The sequence below is a fragment of the Apaloderma vittatum genome, unplaced genomic scaffold (genome assembly GCF_000703405.1).
Source record: "Apaloderma vittatum isolate BGI_N311 unplaced genomic scaffold, ASM70340v1 scaffold8527, whole genome shotgun sequence".
NCBI lineage: Eukaryota > Metazoa > Chordata > Aves > Trogoniformes > Trogonidae > Apaloderma > Apaloderma vittatum.
In genome coordinates, this window is record NW_009725641.1 from 9,574 (window position 1) to 28,955 (window position 19,382).

Sequence of the window (19,382 nt, forward strand, 5' to 3'; positions counted from 1 at the left end):
CCGTGCTGTACAGGAGGCCACTGTGCAAGATCAATGGAAGCCACAACCTTGGCTACACTTACACATTAACAATACATTATGTTTTGTCTTATTTTCAGCTGAAACACATAACTAACTGCCAGAATTTCTTCAAGCGAGATAGAAGTGATGATCAGAAAAGGAAATAGTCTGAAGAATTTGGCGAGCTGTTTCCTCCATCTGCCACTAAAGGTGGAAATCTCTGCTGGCCAAAACGTTAGTAAAACTGCCAGTCTTCTTTGAATCCTTGCTAACTTAGAAGGACTAGTTAGCATCAGTTTCCAAAAGGTTTTCTTCCACCTTAAGTTTGCTAGGATGGTGCTTAGAAATCCATCTGCATAGCTGGCTTAACTTAGTACACAAACATTCTTGAAAAGTTGAAGTGTTATTATTTACTAGTCAGTGGCTTCCTACCTTCAAGTCTTGCTCTTCTGGATGTTTTGATCTTGGGCCTTGTTAAGGAAATGAATTGAAGTTTATTTTCTGAGACAAGAGATTGCTGCATAGCTGGATTTTATCCCAACACAGATTCAGGAAATGATCTGGTTCTGCAGCCAGCACAGGGAAAAATAATTCTGCAGTCTTAATGCACACAGAGACAAAGGTACCAGAATACTTAGTTGTAGATGGATTTTTAGAAGTAAATCTAGTGGATCAGGAAGTCATGTAGTTCAGAAAGTCAAGTTGGACTGCAGTGGAAATAACTCTTTGCTAGAAAGATACCTTAAAGTCAGCACAGCATAGACTGCTTTTTCACTGCAGTATTTCTTTTTCGATTATCTATTTCTATGGGCTGAATCAGGAAAAATCCTATCAATATGGTAGAGTATTCTTTAGGAAAAATGTGTTGAAAAAAAAGTGCTGCATCCATACTTTGGGAACAGAAAATGGATATTATTAACTTCTCCAGTGAGTGATAACTGATCTGTATATCAAGCAACACTCACTCATTAAGTTAAAAATATTACTGGCAGATAAATACTAAATCATTACAAAACACTAACCCTGCTAGAATGCATTTAATAGTATATCACTGGGTCAGATACATCTAATAGGATATCAGTAAGAGCATCTTCTTTTCTTCCTCCAATGCTAACCAATGTTTCAGGGTTTAACTGAATAAATCATCAGCGGTAGCATATTTTATTAGTGCCAGAGAAAAATCAGTACAACCAGCAGGAGCAGACTTTAGCAGTTGTTTGTTTGATTGAGTTTTTTTTTTCCCCCTTAAGATTCCTGAGTTTTGGGGAATTTTTTCTGAAAAGAATTAATTTATGTAATGGGTTAGACTTTTTAGGCTTCATCAAGAGTTAGTACATAATCAGGTGAGAGGCAAATTTACATTTCGTAATTGTGTTAATTACTTGCACTTGAAGGCCCTTGCAAAATTAATTTAACACCTAAAGGATCCCAAAGAGCTGAGGGTCTTATAGTAAAATATTTTTTCCTTTTTAATTTTTCCTGTACATTAATCTAAAGAAAATATCTTTGTGGCAACTGAAGACTCATGAGGTAGGGAACCTCAATACTAAATTCACCAAGCACTAAACCTGTTGGAATCTGCGGACTGTAGGGATGGAATTAATGTTTTCTAGTTTTAGCCACCTATAAAGTATCTAAAAGAGTATCTCATCTATTGCCTCATTTTGGCTCAGTATGTTTCATAAAGAAAGAAAAGTAACTCCAGAGTGCAATTAATCCCATCCTAAGGTGGATGACTGCCATAATCAGGATGAATTGCCCTTCAGAGTTGTCTCTCTGAGTAGGACCTATGTCCTGCGTGGTTAAAGCATCTTTTTTCTTAATCAGTAATCTTAGATTTGTCTGAGGGATAAAATATGAGGAGGTGCCTATCTGAAGCCGCTGATTATCCACATAGCTAGGGTAGATGAAGTATCTGACTTTCAGATGACTAAAATAAGGTGAAATGAATCCTGCTTTAGAATTTAGAAAGATGACACTTTGGCAGGAATTGTCTCATTATTATGATACTACAAGTTATTATGCTTGAACATACAGAAAGGAGAAAATACTATCCACTCTATCCCCCTGTCATCTCAGAACATTGTTAAGAAAGAATGCAATTGTGTTATTGTCTTAGATACCTATATAAACTAAACCATCCAGGAGAAATTTAAAAACAATGCTTATTTATTTGCTTATTTATTATTGAAAAATATAGATTTGTTGTGATTGTAGCAGCAAGTTATCAATGATGTATAAAGTACTGCATCAGAAGTTAAAAGACAGAATAAAACCATAACTTCACAATTTTTAAATTGTTATTATTTATTGTAGAGTTAGAAAAGCCTAAACCAGTGAAGCCCAAGAAGCAAGGAACACGTAACTTGAAAGAAAAAAAATTTAAAACATATGCTTTTTTCTTTTGTATAGTTTTTTTTTGACCTCTTTTCATTATTCCTCTGAGTCTTTTTTCATGTGCCCTCTGTAAAGACATATGACTGGAATATGAGCATTCATAGACCTGTGTCTGCTCAGTGGAATGGTTTATGTTATGGCGTATTTTTCCACAAAATATAATTCTGGGTGTTGTTTTTTCTCATGCAGATGAAAATTTTGTAAGTCCTGTATTTCTGCTTGATCTATAATGGTTCTTGCAATGCTACTTTCTTCCATAGTTCCTAGATGACCAATGATTATTGCTCATGCCATACAGAAAGCCAGTTAATTTATGTGGCTGAACTAAACCAAGCAGAAAGATGTCAAGTGAAAAAAAAAAAAAAAAACACATGAAAAAGTTCTTGATGATAGGAATAAGAGAATCTAATAAATCGTTATTTAAAGAATGTTCTGATACTTGGTTTCAGACAAGTAATGCTTATTGCAGCTTCAGAAGCACTTCAGTGCTCTTCACTGCACACATGCTCGGCTCCTCAGCCTCCTAGCATGTGACCAGTCACATATTTATTATAGAACAGCATTAAGGTATATTAAGGTATATTAATTTAATTATCTGACAGCTACATCAGAAAAGGATCCCTTCCATGCCATTTGCTTCAAGTCAAATGACAGCTTTCTAAGGGCAATTTCCTGTCCTCCCAGAGAGTCCTTCATCAACAGTCATGCTAGTTTGAGGAGTCTTCTGGAACCACCAATACACAGGAGTTTTAAGAAGGAGCAAGATGATCCGATATCTCTGCTGTAAATGTCATACCACTAAGGCCCACTCATAGAGAGGGGAAATTAGTTCGCACAATGAAACATTCCTGTAATATTTAATATGCTCAAACTTCCAATATGAACTTCTGGCCATAGAGGAGAATAACAGAGCACTCCCAAGAGTCTTCAGAGACTGAGAAATTCCCTGGCTGTTCACCTTCCTCTTGTTTTCATAGTGTGTTATTTGCTGATTTGGAAACGTATTATTCCTGCATGCATGCGAAAGGAGTATTTTGTTGGTTTTTAAACAGGTGATTTTCATGGCCATGGAGAAAGCTTTTACATCTTTTGCATATACTGTGATCAGAGTAACACTCTGTGTTCAAGAACTACAATTATTGCTCACTCCTCTGGGTTAAAGTAATTTACATGCCTTTCTTATAAGAGAAACAGATCATTGGAACTGAAATGGAAGTTTTCTTCCCTTAGATGGTCACAGCAGATCAGTGTTCTTGATTTTCCTTTCCCCAACCCATTCTTTATGGACTGCAGTTTGGGGAAGAGTTGTGAACACATCCATTTTGTCACTGCGAGGCAGGTGGCCAGTTCAGGAAATAGTTTAATATGAGATCTTGTGAAACTGGATTTGGCAGGGTATTAAAAGGCATCTGCTAAACTGAGTGGAGAATAGGGCTGCTACTTTCAATCTTCAATAGACAGAGCACAACTTTTATTGCTTTTCTCTCCCATACCTCTTTTATCTCTTTGATCTCTTTTAGTAAAAGGTGAGAGAGCTGCATCAGCAGTTCTGGAACCAAGTACAAAATTCAGAAGTGAGGTGAAAGTTGCGCAAGAGGGAAAGAACTTGAGAGCACTGGAATTTATAAGTAAATTTTTAACTAAGATAACCAAGCTACACAGGTGAAGTAGCAAAACTAACATAGGTATAATAGAATGGATTGTTGAGCTTGTCACCATCAGTTCCCTCAACAGAAAACTGAGAGAGGCACTTTTTTGAGGGGCATGATTCATCTCCCCATAAATATTTGGGCATGATTCATCTTCCAATAAACATCTAAAATAGGTCAGGTGAATCATGCTTTAACCATCCTTATAACTTTCTAGTGTTGAAAAGAAGAGAATATGGTATTTAGATGAGGCATAGATGAGATGAATCATTACTCTGTATACTTGTGTGATAAAATGATGTGATCTTTCACTGCCTTCTTCCTTGTAGATTTTTGGCATTGTCATTTTTTTAGTAAACATCGCTACCTTCATCACTATTGGCATGCACACGTTCAAGGTTACATAGGAACTGAACAGTATAAATTGGAAGGCTCCATAATAAGCCTTATACTTTGCATTGCAGAGGTAAAATGTGTATTAACAGCTGACATTACAATATAAGTTACTTGGAGTATAAGAACATAAATCAGATTCTCATACAGAGTCATTAGAAAATGTGGAAAAGGGCAAAATGTTCTCACATTTCCTACGAGGTTCCACTGGAAGTCATTAATTCTGCTCAAATCCAGCTATCATGAATGCTGATCAGACTGTTAACAGATAAGGGAACTTTTTGCACAGCTATGGAGCAGCTAGTAAGAGGTAAGGGATCATAGAATCATAGAACAATTCAGGTTGGAAAAGACCCTTGGGATCATCAAGTCCAACCATTAAACCTACACTACAAGGTCACCCCTAAACCATATCACCCAACAGCACATCTAAACGACACATCCCTGGATGTGATGGCAACTCAACCACCTCCCTAGACAGTCTGTTCCAGTGTCTGACCACTCTTTCTGTGACGAATTTCTTCCTAATGTCCAGCTTAAACCTGCCCTGTTGCAACTTGCAACCGTTCCCCCTGGTTCTGTCCCTAATTACCTATGAGAAGAGACCAGCACCAACCTCTCTACAATGTCCTTTCAAGTAACTGTAGAGCATGATGAGATCCCCCCCTCAGCCTCCTCTTCGTCAAACTGAACAGACCCAGCTCCCTCAATCGCTCCTCATAAGGTCTGTTCTCCAGGCCCTTCACCAGCTTTGTTGCCCTCCTCTGCACTCGCTCCAACACCTCGATATCTCTCTTATACTGAGGTGCCCAAAACTGAACACAATACTCAAGGTGCGGCCTCACCAGTGCTGGGCACAGAGGGACAATCACTTCCCTTATTCTGCTGGTCACAAAATTTCTAATACAAGCCAGGATGCCATTGGCCTTCTTGGCCACCTGGGCACACTGCTGGCTCAATTAGAGCCCCCAGGTCCTTTTCCACCATACAGCCTTCCAGCCACCCTTCCCCAAGCCTGTAGCGTTGCATGGGGTTGCCGTGACCAAAATGCAGAATGTTCACTTCAGAATTGTTTTCCACATGTTTTCACTGATACGTTTCTTCTGTCAATATACATTTCTTGAAGTGCACTAGCAGTTGTCTTTGGATTTTTAGAGATAACAAAAGACAGAAAAGGACAAGTATATATATATATTTGTTATTGTTATACAGGAAAGGGGGAAGCTAGAGCATTTTAAACTGCTTAGCTTAATTTCAGTTATTGGGAATAAAGTGCTGAAATATTGAGAATCCAAATACAAAAACATATCAAGGTGGTAAGTAACAGTGAAACTGTATTCATTGGGCACAAGTTAAGTCAAACTAATCTAATTTTCCTATGGAAATGAAACTAAAATGTGGGTATGTGAGAAGCACAGATGTTAAGTCACTTGCCTTTCCTGTCTTTATATGCTATTCAACCTGCCATTCTCATGAGTAAGCAGGGAATTTTCTTGACTAAATTACCACTAAACAGATGCAAAACTTTTTTGAAATCTTCATTTGGTTGGTTAGCGAGTGTTCATAGAATAGAAAGGTCAGAATAGAAAGGCACTTAGATTGTGCTTCTTGGGCAAGTACAGATACCATTTTCAATACAGTGTTGAATGGTAAAATACTCAGCATGCTCTCAGGGCAATAAGAGCTCATGTGCAGACTGAAAAATAGAGCTATAATTCAAAATAGTAGGATCCCATTTGATGTGGACATATGCAGATTCTGCATTCAAGTAAGAATGAGTTGAAGATTGGAGAAGGACTGACTCAGCAGTTGTTTTGTTGAAATACTAGAATAGAATCATAAAGGTTGGAAAGGACCTTTAAGATCTTCAAGTCCAACCTACAGCCCTACACCACCCTAACACTAAACCATCTCCTGAAGTGCCACATCCAACCATATTTTAAACACATCCAAGGATGGTGACTCCACTACCTCCTTTGGCAACCCATTCCAGTGCTTCACCAGCCTTTCGATGAAGAAAGTTTTCATAATATCCAAAATGTAGAGACCTTAGTGATTCCCAGGGTAAACGTGAGTTAGAGAAGTGATGCTGCTCTGAAATAGGTTAACAAAACATTTTTGTAGTACCTAGTCCGGCAGAGCTATATATAAATTTGGAAGTCCTAAACATATAGCTTGTCCTTTATGACTGAAAGAAGTGAAACTGTTCATCTAAATAAAAAGAAAAGAAACTTAACAGTTTTCAGGAGTAAGATTCATCATCACCTAATTCTTTGAACTAATCACCCTCTTTTGCTGTATAAACAGAGGAGGAAAGCAGTGTGATTCATCTTATTTCCATGCGGACACCTAAACTAGGTCAGGTGAATCATGCCGTCATCCTCTCTGCTGATGAGCTGAGATGTAGACTCATCTACTTTGGAAGTGCATTTGGTCTTTGGAGACGTCAACAACAGATGAGGAGGATCTAATGTGAAATACCTAAAAGGAGGAAGAAACAAATGATTTATTCTCATTGATCAGAGCAAATGAGAGTATGGTGAAGTACTGGAATTATTTTCTTGGAGTTTGTGGCGTCTCTATTACTATGCATTTTTTAAGAATAGGTTAGATGAATACGTTATAATATGAGATCATAGATTGGGTTGAACCTGCCCTTGGATTCAAAGGCTGGATTAGAGGACATCTCAGGTTCCTCCCTAGCCCCATGTTTCCGTGTGGCTTCATTATTTAGTGAGAGATATCCCAGTCTTATATAAGCTAGGATACACAGCTGTAATGGGAATGGGGAGGTAACCAGTTTTGAATGATGCAAGAGATATCTACGCCTTGTCACATTGCATGCTGGGCCAGATCGCAGTGGGGTGGAAATGACAGTGGAGTGGAAATGACAATAGGGTTGCAATTTGGAAGAGACACATATTTCTAGCAGCTATTATCTCTGGCTTGTTCCTGGAAAGCATTACATTCCTTGACTGCGTGAGTCAGCAGTGCTGCAGCAGGAGTTACAAAACAGGGCTTAGCAGAGCATCAACAAGTAGTGATTAGGGTGAAAGGCTATTAACACCTCAGGTAAAGCCATATAGTAAAAGTAGATAATATACTGATGATACTTATAATTCCTCTGACAGGAAAAAATGTTAGCAATCAAAAAGGTGGTTTATCTTTTGTACATTTGGAAAGAATTTGATGAATGTTAAAGGGCATTAATATATAAAACTCAAGGGAATAATTTCTTGAATCCATATTTACATAATTATTCATGCTACAGTAAACTTAATTGATTTACATATAAGTCTAACATCCGTTGTTCTTTGTTCCATCGAGTGAGCTCTGACTAAATATTGATGGTCACTTAAAGCGCACCTTGCCAAAGAAAATCAAAAAATAATAGGTGGGAAAATCTTATGAACAAAATTGAATTAGTGTTAAAGAAGAGGGTTTCAAAAATTTTCTTACAGTAGACTGTGTCTTGGCATCATACATAGCCTATACAAAGAAATCCAGACTATATAAAGAAATCCAGGTTTTCACTTCTTGTTCATTGGTGCCATGAGACCAGAGAGCTCAGCTGAAAAGTCAGATGGGATTTCCCCCTGGCCAAGGTGATTCTATTTGGTATAAACTGCAAATGCAGTTGCTTGCTCAGAAAGTATAGAGAGAAACATCACTCTGCCAGCTGTGTGGGTTTTGTTTTGGTTTTGTTTGGGGGGTTTTCGATGGATTTATTTGTTTTGGTTTTTCTTTTTTGGCTTTGCTTTGTTGTTTTGGTTTTGTCTCCGTTTTTTTTTTCCTCTACAGATATGTTCAGTTGGGGGTAGGTATATTCAGCAGTCTTGCCTGACTACATGGGAGCCTTAAAATAAACAATATGTAATGCATTTTTACCTTTTTCATGGTAAAAGCCATTCTGTTAAAATAACTTGATATGATGGAACATGTCCAGAACTTTCACTTCAAGAGCTTCTGTTGCAGGTTTGAGTAACTATACAAAAACCTCTGAGTCTTAGTGGGGAAAAAGCAGAATGCAAGTGAAGGGAATTTATCTTTTTTGTCCTTCGACTGTGTCTGCATTGAAAAACGTGCATGAATTGGAAGTGAAGCTAAAGGCAAGTCTCTCACGAAAGAGTCTTCTGAAAAGAAGGCCCAATAGGTAGACCAGACTTAGGGAAGTTTTCTGTCTTCCTTAGGCCCAGGTTAAAGATATGAAAACTCCCTACAGATGGTAAGGCCATCAGATTTCTATCCATTATTGATTTTTCAGGTAGGTAGCTATGACATTGCAGCAAGAAGTCCAAGGGTGATAAAGGGGAACTTCAGGGTCTTGGGATGATGGGTTGAGGAATGAAGAGCACAGTGTTCTCCTCTATCCCTCCACTTACAGGAAATGGTGAAGGAAGAAACAGAAAGAGCCAGCAGATCAATACCTGTCTCTGAGCCTGGAGTCACAGGCAGAATTTTGGGATTTTTTGGTTATGGGTTGGTCTACATGACACCAGGGCTGCTGGTGACAGAGTTATTTTCAAAGTGAGAAAAGGGTTGTTGCACAGGAATTAGCAGCGCTTATTGAAAGGGCTTTAAACTAGATTCGAAAGGGGAAAGGGTTAAAACCAGGCTCGCTGGAGATAGACCTGGAGTTAGCACACCAATATTTGAGGGACGGTGTGCTGCTGAGGTCCATTGGTCAGCCCTCTGAGTGGAGACTGGGGATGAGAGATCCATGCAGCAACAAAGGCACAAGGTCTATTGGTGTGTAAGAAACCATGGAAGTGCCTGAGGATGGTCACACAGGAATTAGGACTTCCAAAAAAGGTAGTGGGAATGATAGTCCAAGTGAAGTGCGTCTACACTAATGCATGTAGCATGAATGACAAATAGGAGGAGCTGGAAGCTGTTGTGCAACAGGAAAACTATGACATAGTTGCCATTACAGAAACATGATGGAATTATTTGCACAACTGGATTCTGCACTGCCTGGCAATGGGCAAGAAAGTAGAAGCAGTGGGATAGCCCTGTATGTTAGGGAGTGTTTTGATGTTCTAGAACTCAATGATAGTGACAATAGAGTGGAGTGTTTATGGGTAAGAATTAGGGGGAAGGCCAAGAAGGTAGATATGGTAGGAGTATGTGATAGACCACCTAACCAAGATGAGGAGGAATATGAAATATTTTGTAAGTAGTAGGAGATGTCTCATGATAGGCAGCCCTTGTTCTCATGGGGGACTTCACCTTACCAAATGTACGCTGGAGATAAAATACAGTACAGAAGAAACAGACCAGGAGATTCCTGGAGAGCGTGGAAGATACTTCCTGACATTACCGGTGAGTTAACCAACTAGGCAAGGCACCCTGCTGGACCTGTTTGTGAACAGAGAAGGACTTGTGGGTGATGTGATGGTTGGAGGTTTTCTTGGGCATAGTGATCACAGAACAATAGAGTTTTCAATTTCTAGAGAAGTAAAGAGATGGATCAGTAGAACTGATACCTTAGACTTCCTACAGGCAGACTTCGGCTTCTTTAGGGACTTAGTTGACAGAGTCCCTGGGGAGGGAGTCATGAAGAGCAAGGGAGTCCAGGAAGGCTGGATAGTCTTCAGGAAGGAAATCTAAAAGGCACAGGAGCAGGCTGTCCCCATGTGCCAGAAGATGAGCCAGTGGGGAAGAAGACCAACTGGGCTGAACAGAGAGATTTGGATGAAACTCAGGAAAAAAAGGACATATGGAGGAAGGGGCAGGCAACTCAGGAGGACTACATCTGTGGATGTTGTTTACTTGGACTTTAGTAATGCCTTTGGCACCATTTCCCACAGCATTCTCCTTGAGAAACTGGCTGTTCATGGCTTGGATGGTCATGCGTAGAAATGCTGCGTAGAAAAATGGCTGGAGGGCCAGTTAAATACAATTCGTGGCTGATTATAAGTGGTGGTCCCCAGGGGTCGATATTGAGGCCGGATCTGGTTAATATCTTTATCAATGGTCTGAATGAGTGGATTGAGTGCACTCTCAAGTAAGTTTGCAGATGACACCATGTTGGGCATGACTGTTGATTTACTGGAGAGTAGGAAGTCTCTCCAGAGGAATCTAGACAGACTGGATCAGTGGGACGAGGTTCATTCCATGAGGTTCACCAAAGCCAAGTGCCAGGTCCTGCCCGTGGGTCACAAGAACCCCCAGCAGCACTACAGGAGTGGAGAGGTGTGGCTAGAAAGTGCCCAGATTAAAAGGCTCAGGGGGAGTTGGTGGACAGTCGCCTGGACTTGAGCCAGCAGTGTGCCCAGGTGGCCAAGAAGGCCAACAGCATCCTGGCCTGTATCGGAAATAGCGTGGCCGGCAGGACCCAGGAAGAGATGATCTCACTCTTCTCAGCACTGATGAGGCTGCATCTTGAGTAACGTGTTAAGTTTTGGGCCTCTCACTCCAAGAAAGACATTGAGGTGCTGGAGCCTGTCCAAAGAACGGCAGCAAAGCTCTTGAAGGGTCTGGAGAACAAGTCTTCCTGAACAGAAGTTGCAGTGAGGTGGGGGTCACTCTCTTCTCCTGTGTATGAATTGATAAGACAAGAGGAAATGCTTCAAACTGTGCAAGGGAAGATTTAGATAGGATATTGGGAAAAATTTCTTTATGCAAAGGGTAGTCAAGCCTTGGAACAGGCTGTCCAGGCTAGTGATTGAGTCACCATACCTGGATGTATTTAAAAGACTTGCAGATGTGGTGCTTAGGGACACGGCTTACTGGTGGACTTGTCATTGCTATATAAGTGGTTGCGCTCAATGACTTTAAACATCTTTTCCAACAAATATTTTTATGATTCTGTGATTCTTAATGCCAAAGCTACTAGCGAAAATTAATCATTCTATGATTCTGTATGATTCTATGATTTATCATGTATTGTTTAGTTCTTAGTTTCTAAAGACTGATTCATGAGTTGGTGTAGAAAGCAATTGTATTGAAACCAGGAGTCATACCTGTTGACAGGTGCTACTTTCTTTTTATGATTGGAAAAGAATGTATTTATCTGCCTGATTATTCACCACCTGGGGGTTTCTACCTTGTCATGTTGGAAATCATACATTTAGTAACCTATCTGAAATTTGGAAGTGCATCCTTCAAGTTCATTCGTGTTTACAACATTCTGCAAACTAGGTACTGAAATATATGGCATAAACCAAAATGTTTTTGCATGACCTAAAATAAACATAATTTTGCATATATCACTAATCACTAATAATAATTAGGTCACTAATCCCTAAAATACCACAGCTATGCAGAGGTATACACACTTTTTCTTCTTGATTTTCAGTAGGTATAGAGGAGCATAGAACTAACTTCAAACTAATACAGATCCAGTTTTAAATTTCATTGTTCCTGAATCTTCCATGGAAAACATAGATGTTTGTTTAAGAAATGCAGCCTTAAAGGACACCTTTTTCCTCTCTCTCTTTTTTTTTTTTCCTGAATGAAAAGGAGTTGAAGCAAATCTAAGTGAAGTGAAGGAAAACACATGCATGTAATCCCTTACCTTTTAAAACCTATGATATATAGTTATGTGTTAAGTAAACAAACTCCTCAAATTTCTGTTAGTGACTGGTGTGACGACTTTTAGTGTGGACTTCCTCAGACTATTAGATGCAGGAATTCACCAAACCTCAACCAACACTTAGAAGAAAGCTGTCAGATTAAATATTCAGCGATAAAAGAAGAATATATTTACTTGTTTGATCTGCAGTGTTGCGTCTGATAGAACCTGATTTTTGATTGGTGAAACATTGGAACAGGCTTCAAAGGGAAGTGGTGGAGTCACCATCCCTGGAGGTGTTCAAAAAATATGTAGACATATTTTGTGTTTTAGTGGTCATGGTGGTATTGGGTTGACGTTGGGACTAGATCTTTTCCAACCTTCATGATTCTGTGATTCTGTGATCATTTCACTTTAATCTGTATGAATCAAAACCAAGATCACTGAAGTTGAGTGAGTGTTGGCAGCCTAAAACTGGGATAACTAGAATAAAAATAAAATGAAAAAATACAGTTATAAACTTTGAAAGGTAAAGACAAAAGCTTCATCTGATGTTAGTCATCATCATAGCTTTACAAAAACCTGTTCTTCCTCTTCATGTGTAATTCCTCTGTGATTCCCTAATAATTAGTTTTAAAATGCCGGCGTGTAAAGTCATGATGCTCAAGCAACACTCTGAAAACCAAATATATACTTTATTTCATTTTCAGAAAAACACATTCCCAGCTGTGCAGGAGGAAAGAGGATTTGCATAAATATATTAGAAATTTGATATTTATCTACCAGTAAAACCACTTTGTAGAAGCATGATCATCTCAGCTCTTTTTTCATATAAATTTCAGTATCGTACTGTGTTTGATGACATTTAATACCAGTTTCTTACAAAAATCTTGCTGATTAACTCTGAGTAACGTAACATCCCTTTATGTTCAAGGGAGAGGAATAAGCACTTCCGGAGAGTAATTCGTCTCAACCAGAAGTAGTCATCTTAACTCAGAGATATGAGTCGTGGCTTACAAGTGCTTGTTTCTCTTACCTGACTTTTAGGAAGCCTCAGATGACTAGCTCACATTTATGTGAATTTATGTGAAGTGAATTTTGCCCTTCAGATCCTCCTATCTCAACATTATCCTGCTCTAAATTCCAGATTTCCCTTTTCAAAAAAATGCTATTGGAATCAGAATCAGAATCAGAACCAGAACGAGAATCAGAATTATTTAGGTTGAAAAAGACCTTTAAGATCATTGAGTCCATCCATTAACCTAGTTATGTCAGGTCCACCACTAGACCATTTCACTGAGCACCACATCTACACAGTACCCTTTTCATCTGAGATGACTTGATTTCCTTGTTTATTATGACAAATGTGTAAAAGTAGATATCATAAATCATTATCAATTTAATGTCCTTTTGCAAACCAGGCACAACATGTTGCATAGAAAGGTTTTCAAATGACTTAATTGTATGATACTAGTTTTAAAGCTGTGATACCCTGTAGTGTTCTACTTCCAATTCTATTTCCGTCCACGGTAGTAAGCAGTATATTCAAAATTTAGAAATATTTCCCCCCAGTGATCAAGCATTGTCTGTGAAATATGGAGAACAATGTAAAATCAGAGAGTCGGTAAGCAGTTTCCCAGAGGAAAAAAAAAAAAAAGTTTGGTAAAGTTCTATTTATTACTAATTATTTCTTCTCCTGGCACCCTATAAAACAATCTACTCTTGTTGCTTCCAAAATGGCAAGATGACTGGTCCCATTGTCCCATAGTCATCATTATTAAAAGGATAACAAGACTGAAAAAACAGAATGGTTCTGGGAAAAAAAGTGGAAACACTGATTATAAATTGATAAAATAAGAAATGTGATATTCCTTCATGTGACTGATATTTATTAAGTCATATGACAGTCATTCAATATTAAAATATATCAAGGTATGCTTAAATGTTTTACATTCCATTTTCAACTTAGGAGTATATTAAATAGCAGATTTTAAGGCTAGAAATTTTAAAATAAACAGTAGTAAGTTTCACTGAAAAGTTCAAAAATAATTTCTGAACCATTGGTGATGATTTTCATTAAGTTATAAAAATCAGTGAAGCTCCAGAGAACTAGGAAAAGGATAATTTAATTCTAGCTTTTTATAAAAAACAAATACAAGACTTGGAGATCATAATGTCATATCAGCTGAACATGAATGCCATTGCTACGCCTGTTCTTGAATATATAAATAGGAAGATGGAGAGGGAAAAGAAAAAAAAAAAACCCAAGCATAGAAATGGCTGATTTAGAAAGCAAATTCTACATGGCAAAACAGTCAGTATCAGTATTATTAAGGAAAGATTAAAACTGAGTGATGATAATAAGTAAATTATAAAATAATTAGAAGTACAATTATCAGGTAAGACTAGCAAAAAGATAGATCACAATCATGAGTGAAATTAATTCCATCTGGCTCTGAGTCATGTTTTTCTAGAATCTTCATTGTATTAAATTTTCCAAGTAAATTAAATAATTTTTTACATTGGTTAAATCAAAAATGAGTTTCTTGTGTGTCCTCACAATTTCATTTTAGGCAAAAATGAGAACACGCCTTATATGTATGGATGTGAGAGAATTTGCTCTTTCTCTAATTGATGTTTTCAGAGCCTTTCAAAGCGCAAAAGTTCTTTTTAGTGAAATTGCAGTGACACTAATGCTTATAGCCCAAGTTAGCTATGATTACTGATTCCTATTAATATTTCAACTAAAACCATCATGCACCAGCTTCCTGGTGTCTGTGCTTCTCTCGGGTGGTGCGCTCATGCCTCCTATCCACTGCCCAGACAAGTCATCAGTCCTGGGCTCTTCACTGGAAGGAATATGATGCTGCTGATGGATGCTTCTTCTAGCATGGTCTTGGGCCCTCTCAAGGGTCATTTTGTGTGTTTCAATCCACTACTTGATATTGGGGTGCACTTTTACTTACCTTCTGGGTCCTTGGGCTTAGTTATGCCATGATTGTTTCATTTTTTTTTAAGTCCTTTGTGTCGTAGAATTATTCACTTTCACAAAGCTAAAAATACCAACCAAACAAGCAACAAACCAAACACAAATCACAACTAAAGAATAATTACAGTATAACTGAACCAAACTCAGAGTCACTGGGTACACAAGAAACTCCTGATGTCTCAGTGTTTGAATAATTTGTCATTGAACAAGGCACACCTAAGGCAATGATAAACTGTTTCTAATTCAAGTTTCTTTTTTTTTTTTTTCAAAGAGAGCTAAAATAAATTCAAGACCAAACAAGACCTGACAAAGTCTTGAGTCTGTTTTTAGTAGTTATGGTTATAAAGCCTGAGGTATATCACTAACACTTGATAATGCAAAGTTGGTTGGTTTACAGGTTTAATCTATTCTACATGTTTTCTTACTGGCTTCAGTGGTGAGTCTATGGTCTCTGAAATGGATTAATTTGAAATATGTGTTAATGAGAAACAGTTTTACTGAGTCTCAAATGTCTTCTGCTGGCACTTATCCTTTTGATCTCTCTCCCATATAACCTTCACAGGCAATGCCCTAATGAGTTCATTCCTTATAATTCATTTATATGTCTTGAAGACTTTATTCTTACAGCTCATTTTTCTGATATGATAAATGATTAGTGGGTTTAGCAGCATATCTGGCACTGTGTACTACTTTGTATTTAGGAGTAACTACACTGAATTTTCCACATACATCTTTTTTCCCTGTTTGCTTTATCCTAAACAAAGATATTAAGGATATTATGTACATAATCCTGGGTAATAGATTTCTTTTCCATAACTACTCTTTTCTGTAATTTTTAAATACTTTTTGTTTGTCAGGCTGTACTTGAGACATTCCTTTTGACTCCAGTAGGACAATGTATGCAAGATACACTTGGTTGGACTATAAATCTTTAGTAGAGAGAGCTTAATGTTTCTGTATTATTTGCGCTGTCCATAAACAGAATGAAAACCTGTGAGATCACCAAATGTTAATGGCAACTGACAAAATGCTAATACTTTCCCACAGGGTTTTTTCAAGTAATAATAAATTCATACTATTAGAATTGTTTAGCTTTTGCTTGGATTTAGTTTTCTGGATTCTGGTATATTATGGGCTGATATTTAAGGTAATCCGGGCATAACGGTTTTGGATCCCCTCTTAAATATGAAAGATATTCCTTGTAAATGTTATGTCCATAGGTCAAAGATGGATATTAACCTGTCTGGTTATAATTTATTGAGTTCTGTATGTTACTGGGTTAAATGTGAATTAATTTATAGTACATAAAGAAACTGCTGAGTTACTACTGAGTTATAACACTTTACAATTTGTTGGAGCACTGCTAATACCAGATTTTTAATTTATTAGGCTACCTTTGTGTTAAATACTGTGGATGTTTCAAAGGGTAATACTCAGAATTTAGACCATACAGTTTCTCATTTAGCAGCTTGTATAGAATATTTGTCTGTGTGAAGAAAAGTTCAATTTAAGAAAATACAGTTGCTCTTATTACAAGAAGATTCCCTGGGAATTTGTTTTAAATTAGTTTTCTAAGATACCTATAGTAGAAAGACACTTTGTCAAAACTACTAAAGATGAGAATTTGCAAGGCTGGTTTAAAATTCAGTCCAAATTCTATTGCATTCTGCATGGTATTTCCATTAGATCTAATTAACGTCCAGCAATAAAAAACAAGGTTTCTTTTTTGTTCGCTTTGTGAGTTGTTTGAGTAAACAAGGCATGTGTATGCTTTTGGGTTGTCTTTTAAAGCCAGTAATCCACTGGACTGATTACTACTTTGTGGTACTACCCATGACTTTCAGGAGCAGAAATGTTAAAAAATTGAATGAAAGCTTGCAAATGTTCTAAAGCAATGACCTCATAGTTATTCTGCATAATTTGTGATTGTTTTGTTAAATACAGTATTAAAAAAATAATAAAATATATATGCTAATATGAAGAATCAGCTGAATAAATGCAATACATAAACAAGTGCTCATCTACATTTTTTTCCTAGCCTTGTATTTTGTTCCTTCTTATCACAACCAGGAAGGGAAATATTACTGTTATTGACAGCCTTGTTTTTTGACTTAGAAGTGTACAAATCTTACTTCTAAGTATAGTCAAAGAAAAATAAAATTGACGTCACCCCTGGTAAATGCTAGGCATTATTCACAGTAGTGCTGCAGAAGGTATTTGTAGGATATTGTGTAGTGGTTACTGTGAGGATCTCATAAAGGCTGGAGATAAGAGACACTGAGCCTGCTGATGAAAAAAAATCATCTAATAACGTTAAAAACTTGTCTGGTTCATCTTGGGTACATTTAAAATGTCTTATATATGGATATTGGATTTATACTGGTTGAAAACTCACCACTTCTTTTATGAGGCTGAATAATTAAGACTGATAATGATGGGCACAAAGACCTAAAAGATAGATAAACTCATTGTTAAATCTACGAGACGCTTGCCCAATTCATAGAATCATAGAATCATAGATTGAACCAGCATAACTTGATTTGTTATTGAAGTTTCTGAAAGTGTTGTAAATGACATAGATTGCTATCCTAAGGTGTTTACAGGAGCTGTACAATGTTGGAAGTAAACATACGTCTGCTTTGCTGTCTGTCATTCCTCAGGCTGTCTGAGAAGAAAACAAATCTCTAGAATAACTTCGGTGGTTATAAAGTAGGAAACATGCCACTAGAATAAACCTGATGAACAAATTCTGTGAGAAATCCTGAAATGATGATTAAACAGCATGATGAAGAATCGCAAACATAGGTGGCCAGTGTTATCATATGCTGTTTGGAAAAGCACAAATACTCAATAAATCATGCACTTGATTATTGTAACTCGTTCATCTGTGGGGTCCTGGGGCACTAGCACTGTAGTTCAATCCTGAAGGTTTGTTATTGTTTAGACCACATTGTAAAATCTATTGATTTTCCATATGCAGCATGATTTATTCTTTCCTCTAATATTTGTGCTCTTGGTAGCCATGGATTGTAACAGACATGTTAGATCACATACTTTATGGTTTTCATCTAGGAAAAAGTAATAATAAAAAATTGAACAGGATCATAAAACCCTTATTCATGTTATTTTAAAGAGATTATTATAAGATCATTATTTTATTAATGTTATCTAGGTTAGTAATTTTCATCTGAAGCACTGGAAAAATTTGTGTAAAAGACTAAATCTGCAGTTACAAAAATAGCTGTTTTCCTAGGAGGCTTCAATATTCTTCACACTTTATTATTTAAAAACATCTAAACCAAGAATCATTTTGACTTAAATTTCTGTCTTTGTTATTCTGGCTGCTCCAAGCTTTTATATGAAGGGTTCTTGAGTCAAAGATAACTGGGTATCTAGAATTCAGTTCACCTGTCTAGGCACAACCATCTAGTACCATTTTAAATTTTCAGCATGGACTGTTCTGATAGGACAAAGGGTAAGGGTTTTAAACTAAAGGAGAGTAGATTTAAGCTAGATGTAAGGAAGAATTTTTTTACAACAAGGGTGGTGAAACACTGGAACAGGTTGCTCAGACAGGCAGTAGAAACCTCATCCCTGGAAATGTTCAAGGTTAGATTGGATGGGGCTCTGAGCAACCTGATCGAAAGATGTCCCTGCTCAGTGCAGGGGCGGTAGGACTACATGACCTTTAAAGGTCTTTTCCAACACAAAACATTTGATGATGCTATGATTCATTCTATGATTCTAAATACAAAACACGCCCACAAAGCCTGTGAATGTGCCACAGGAACTGGAAGATGCCCATGCCCGTCTAGACAGGCGGTTAAATGGCATCTGCCATTGAAAATGGTATGAAACACTCTGAGGCAACTAAATAAAGCCGCCGTGGTTGGATTGTACTTTCCTTGTTTTCCTTGTTCCTTTCAATAAAAGGAGACATAATGAACGGTAGGATATTTAGGGCTGTAATTCATCTGTCCGTGTATGTGTGCCTCCGTGTGAACTAGACCTCCAAACTGCCTTTATACCCACTGGAGATCTCATTGAGTTCAGTTACCTTCAAGTGAGCATCTTGATCAATCCAATACACTCTGTCTGATCTGTTGTGTCTCATCTGCTGCTCAGAAGGACATGGGTCTCCCATACACACGTGCATACCTACAAACACGAGGTGCAGTGTAGGTTCTCAGGTATGACCTTGACATGAGGTTGCTGAGGCTGAGAAAATTCAGAGCCGGTGTTGATGCAGACAGCTGTGGTCTGCAGAGTTACTCAGCCCATCAGCTCACAGGATAAACTGAAGGGGCTTTGCTGGGTTGATAGGTCTCCAGTGGTGGGTACCCAGCTCCGTGCGGGGTCCTGACTCTGGGAGTCTGAGTTCTGAAACAAATCAAACTCTGCTGAATTGCTGTGTTACTTGGCATGTATGAGTGGTTAT

At 37.8% G+C, this 19,382-nt stretch overlaps 1 protein-coding gene across 1 annotated transcript in view; it reads left to right on the forward strand.

Annotated features, from left to right (window-relative positions):
• Nucleotides 1-10,466: 10,466 nt before the first annotated feature.
• The window catches only part of LOC104276595 (glypican-5-like), a gene marked incomplete at its 3' end in the record, with an annotated part of 38,025 nt that continues 29,109 nt past the window's right edge, over nucleotides 10,467-19,382 (forward strand). The window contains exon 1 of the mRNA XM_009872974.1: nucleotides 10,467-10,674. Within this exon, the coding sequence (XP_009871276.1) occupies nucleotides 10,467-10,674 (208 nt within the window). The remainder of the gene's footprint in view (nucleotides 10,675-19,382) is intronic.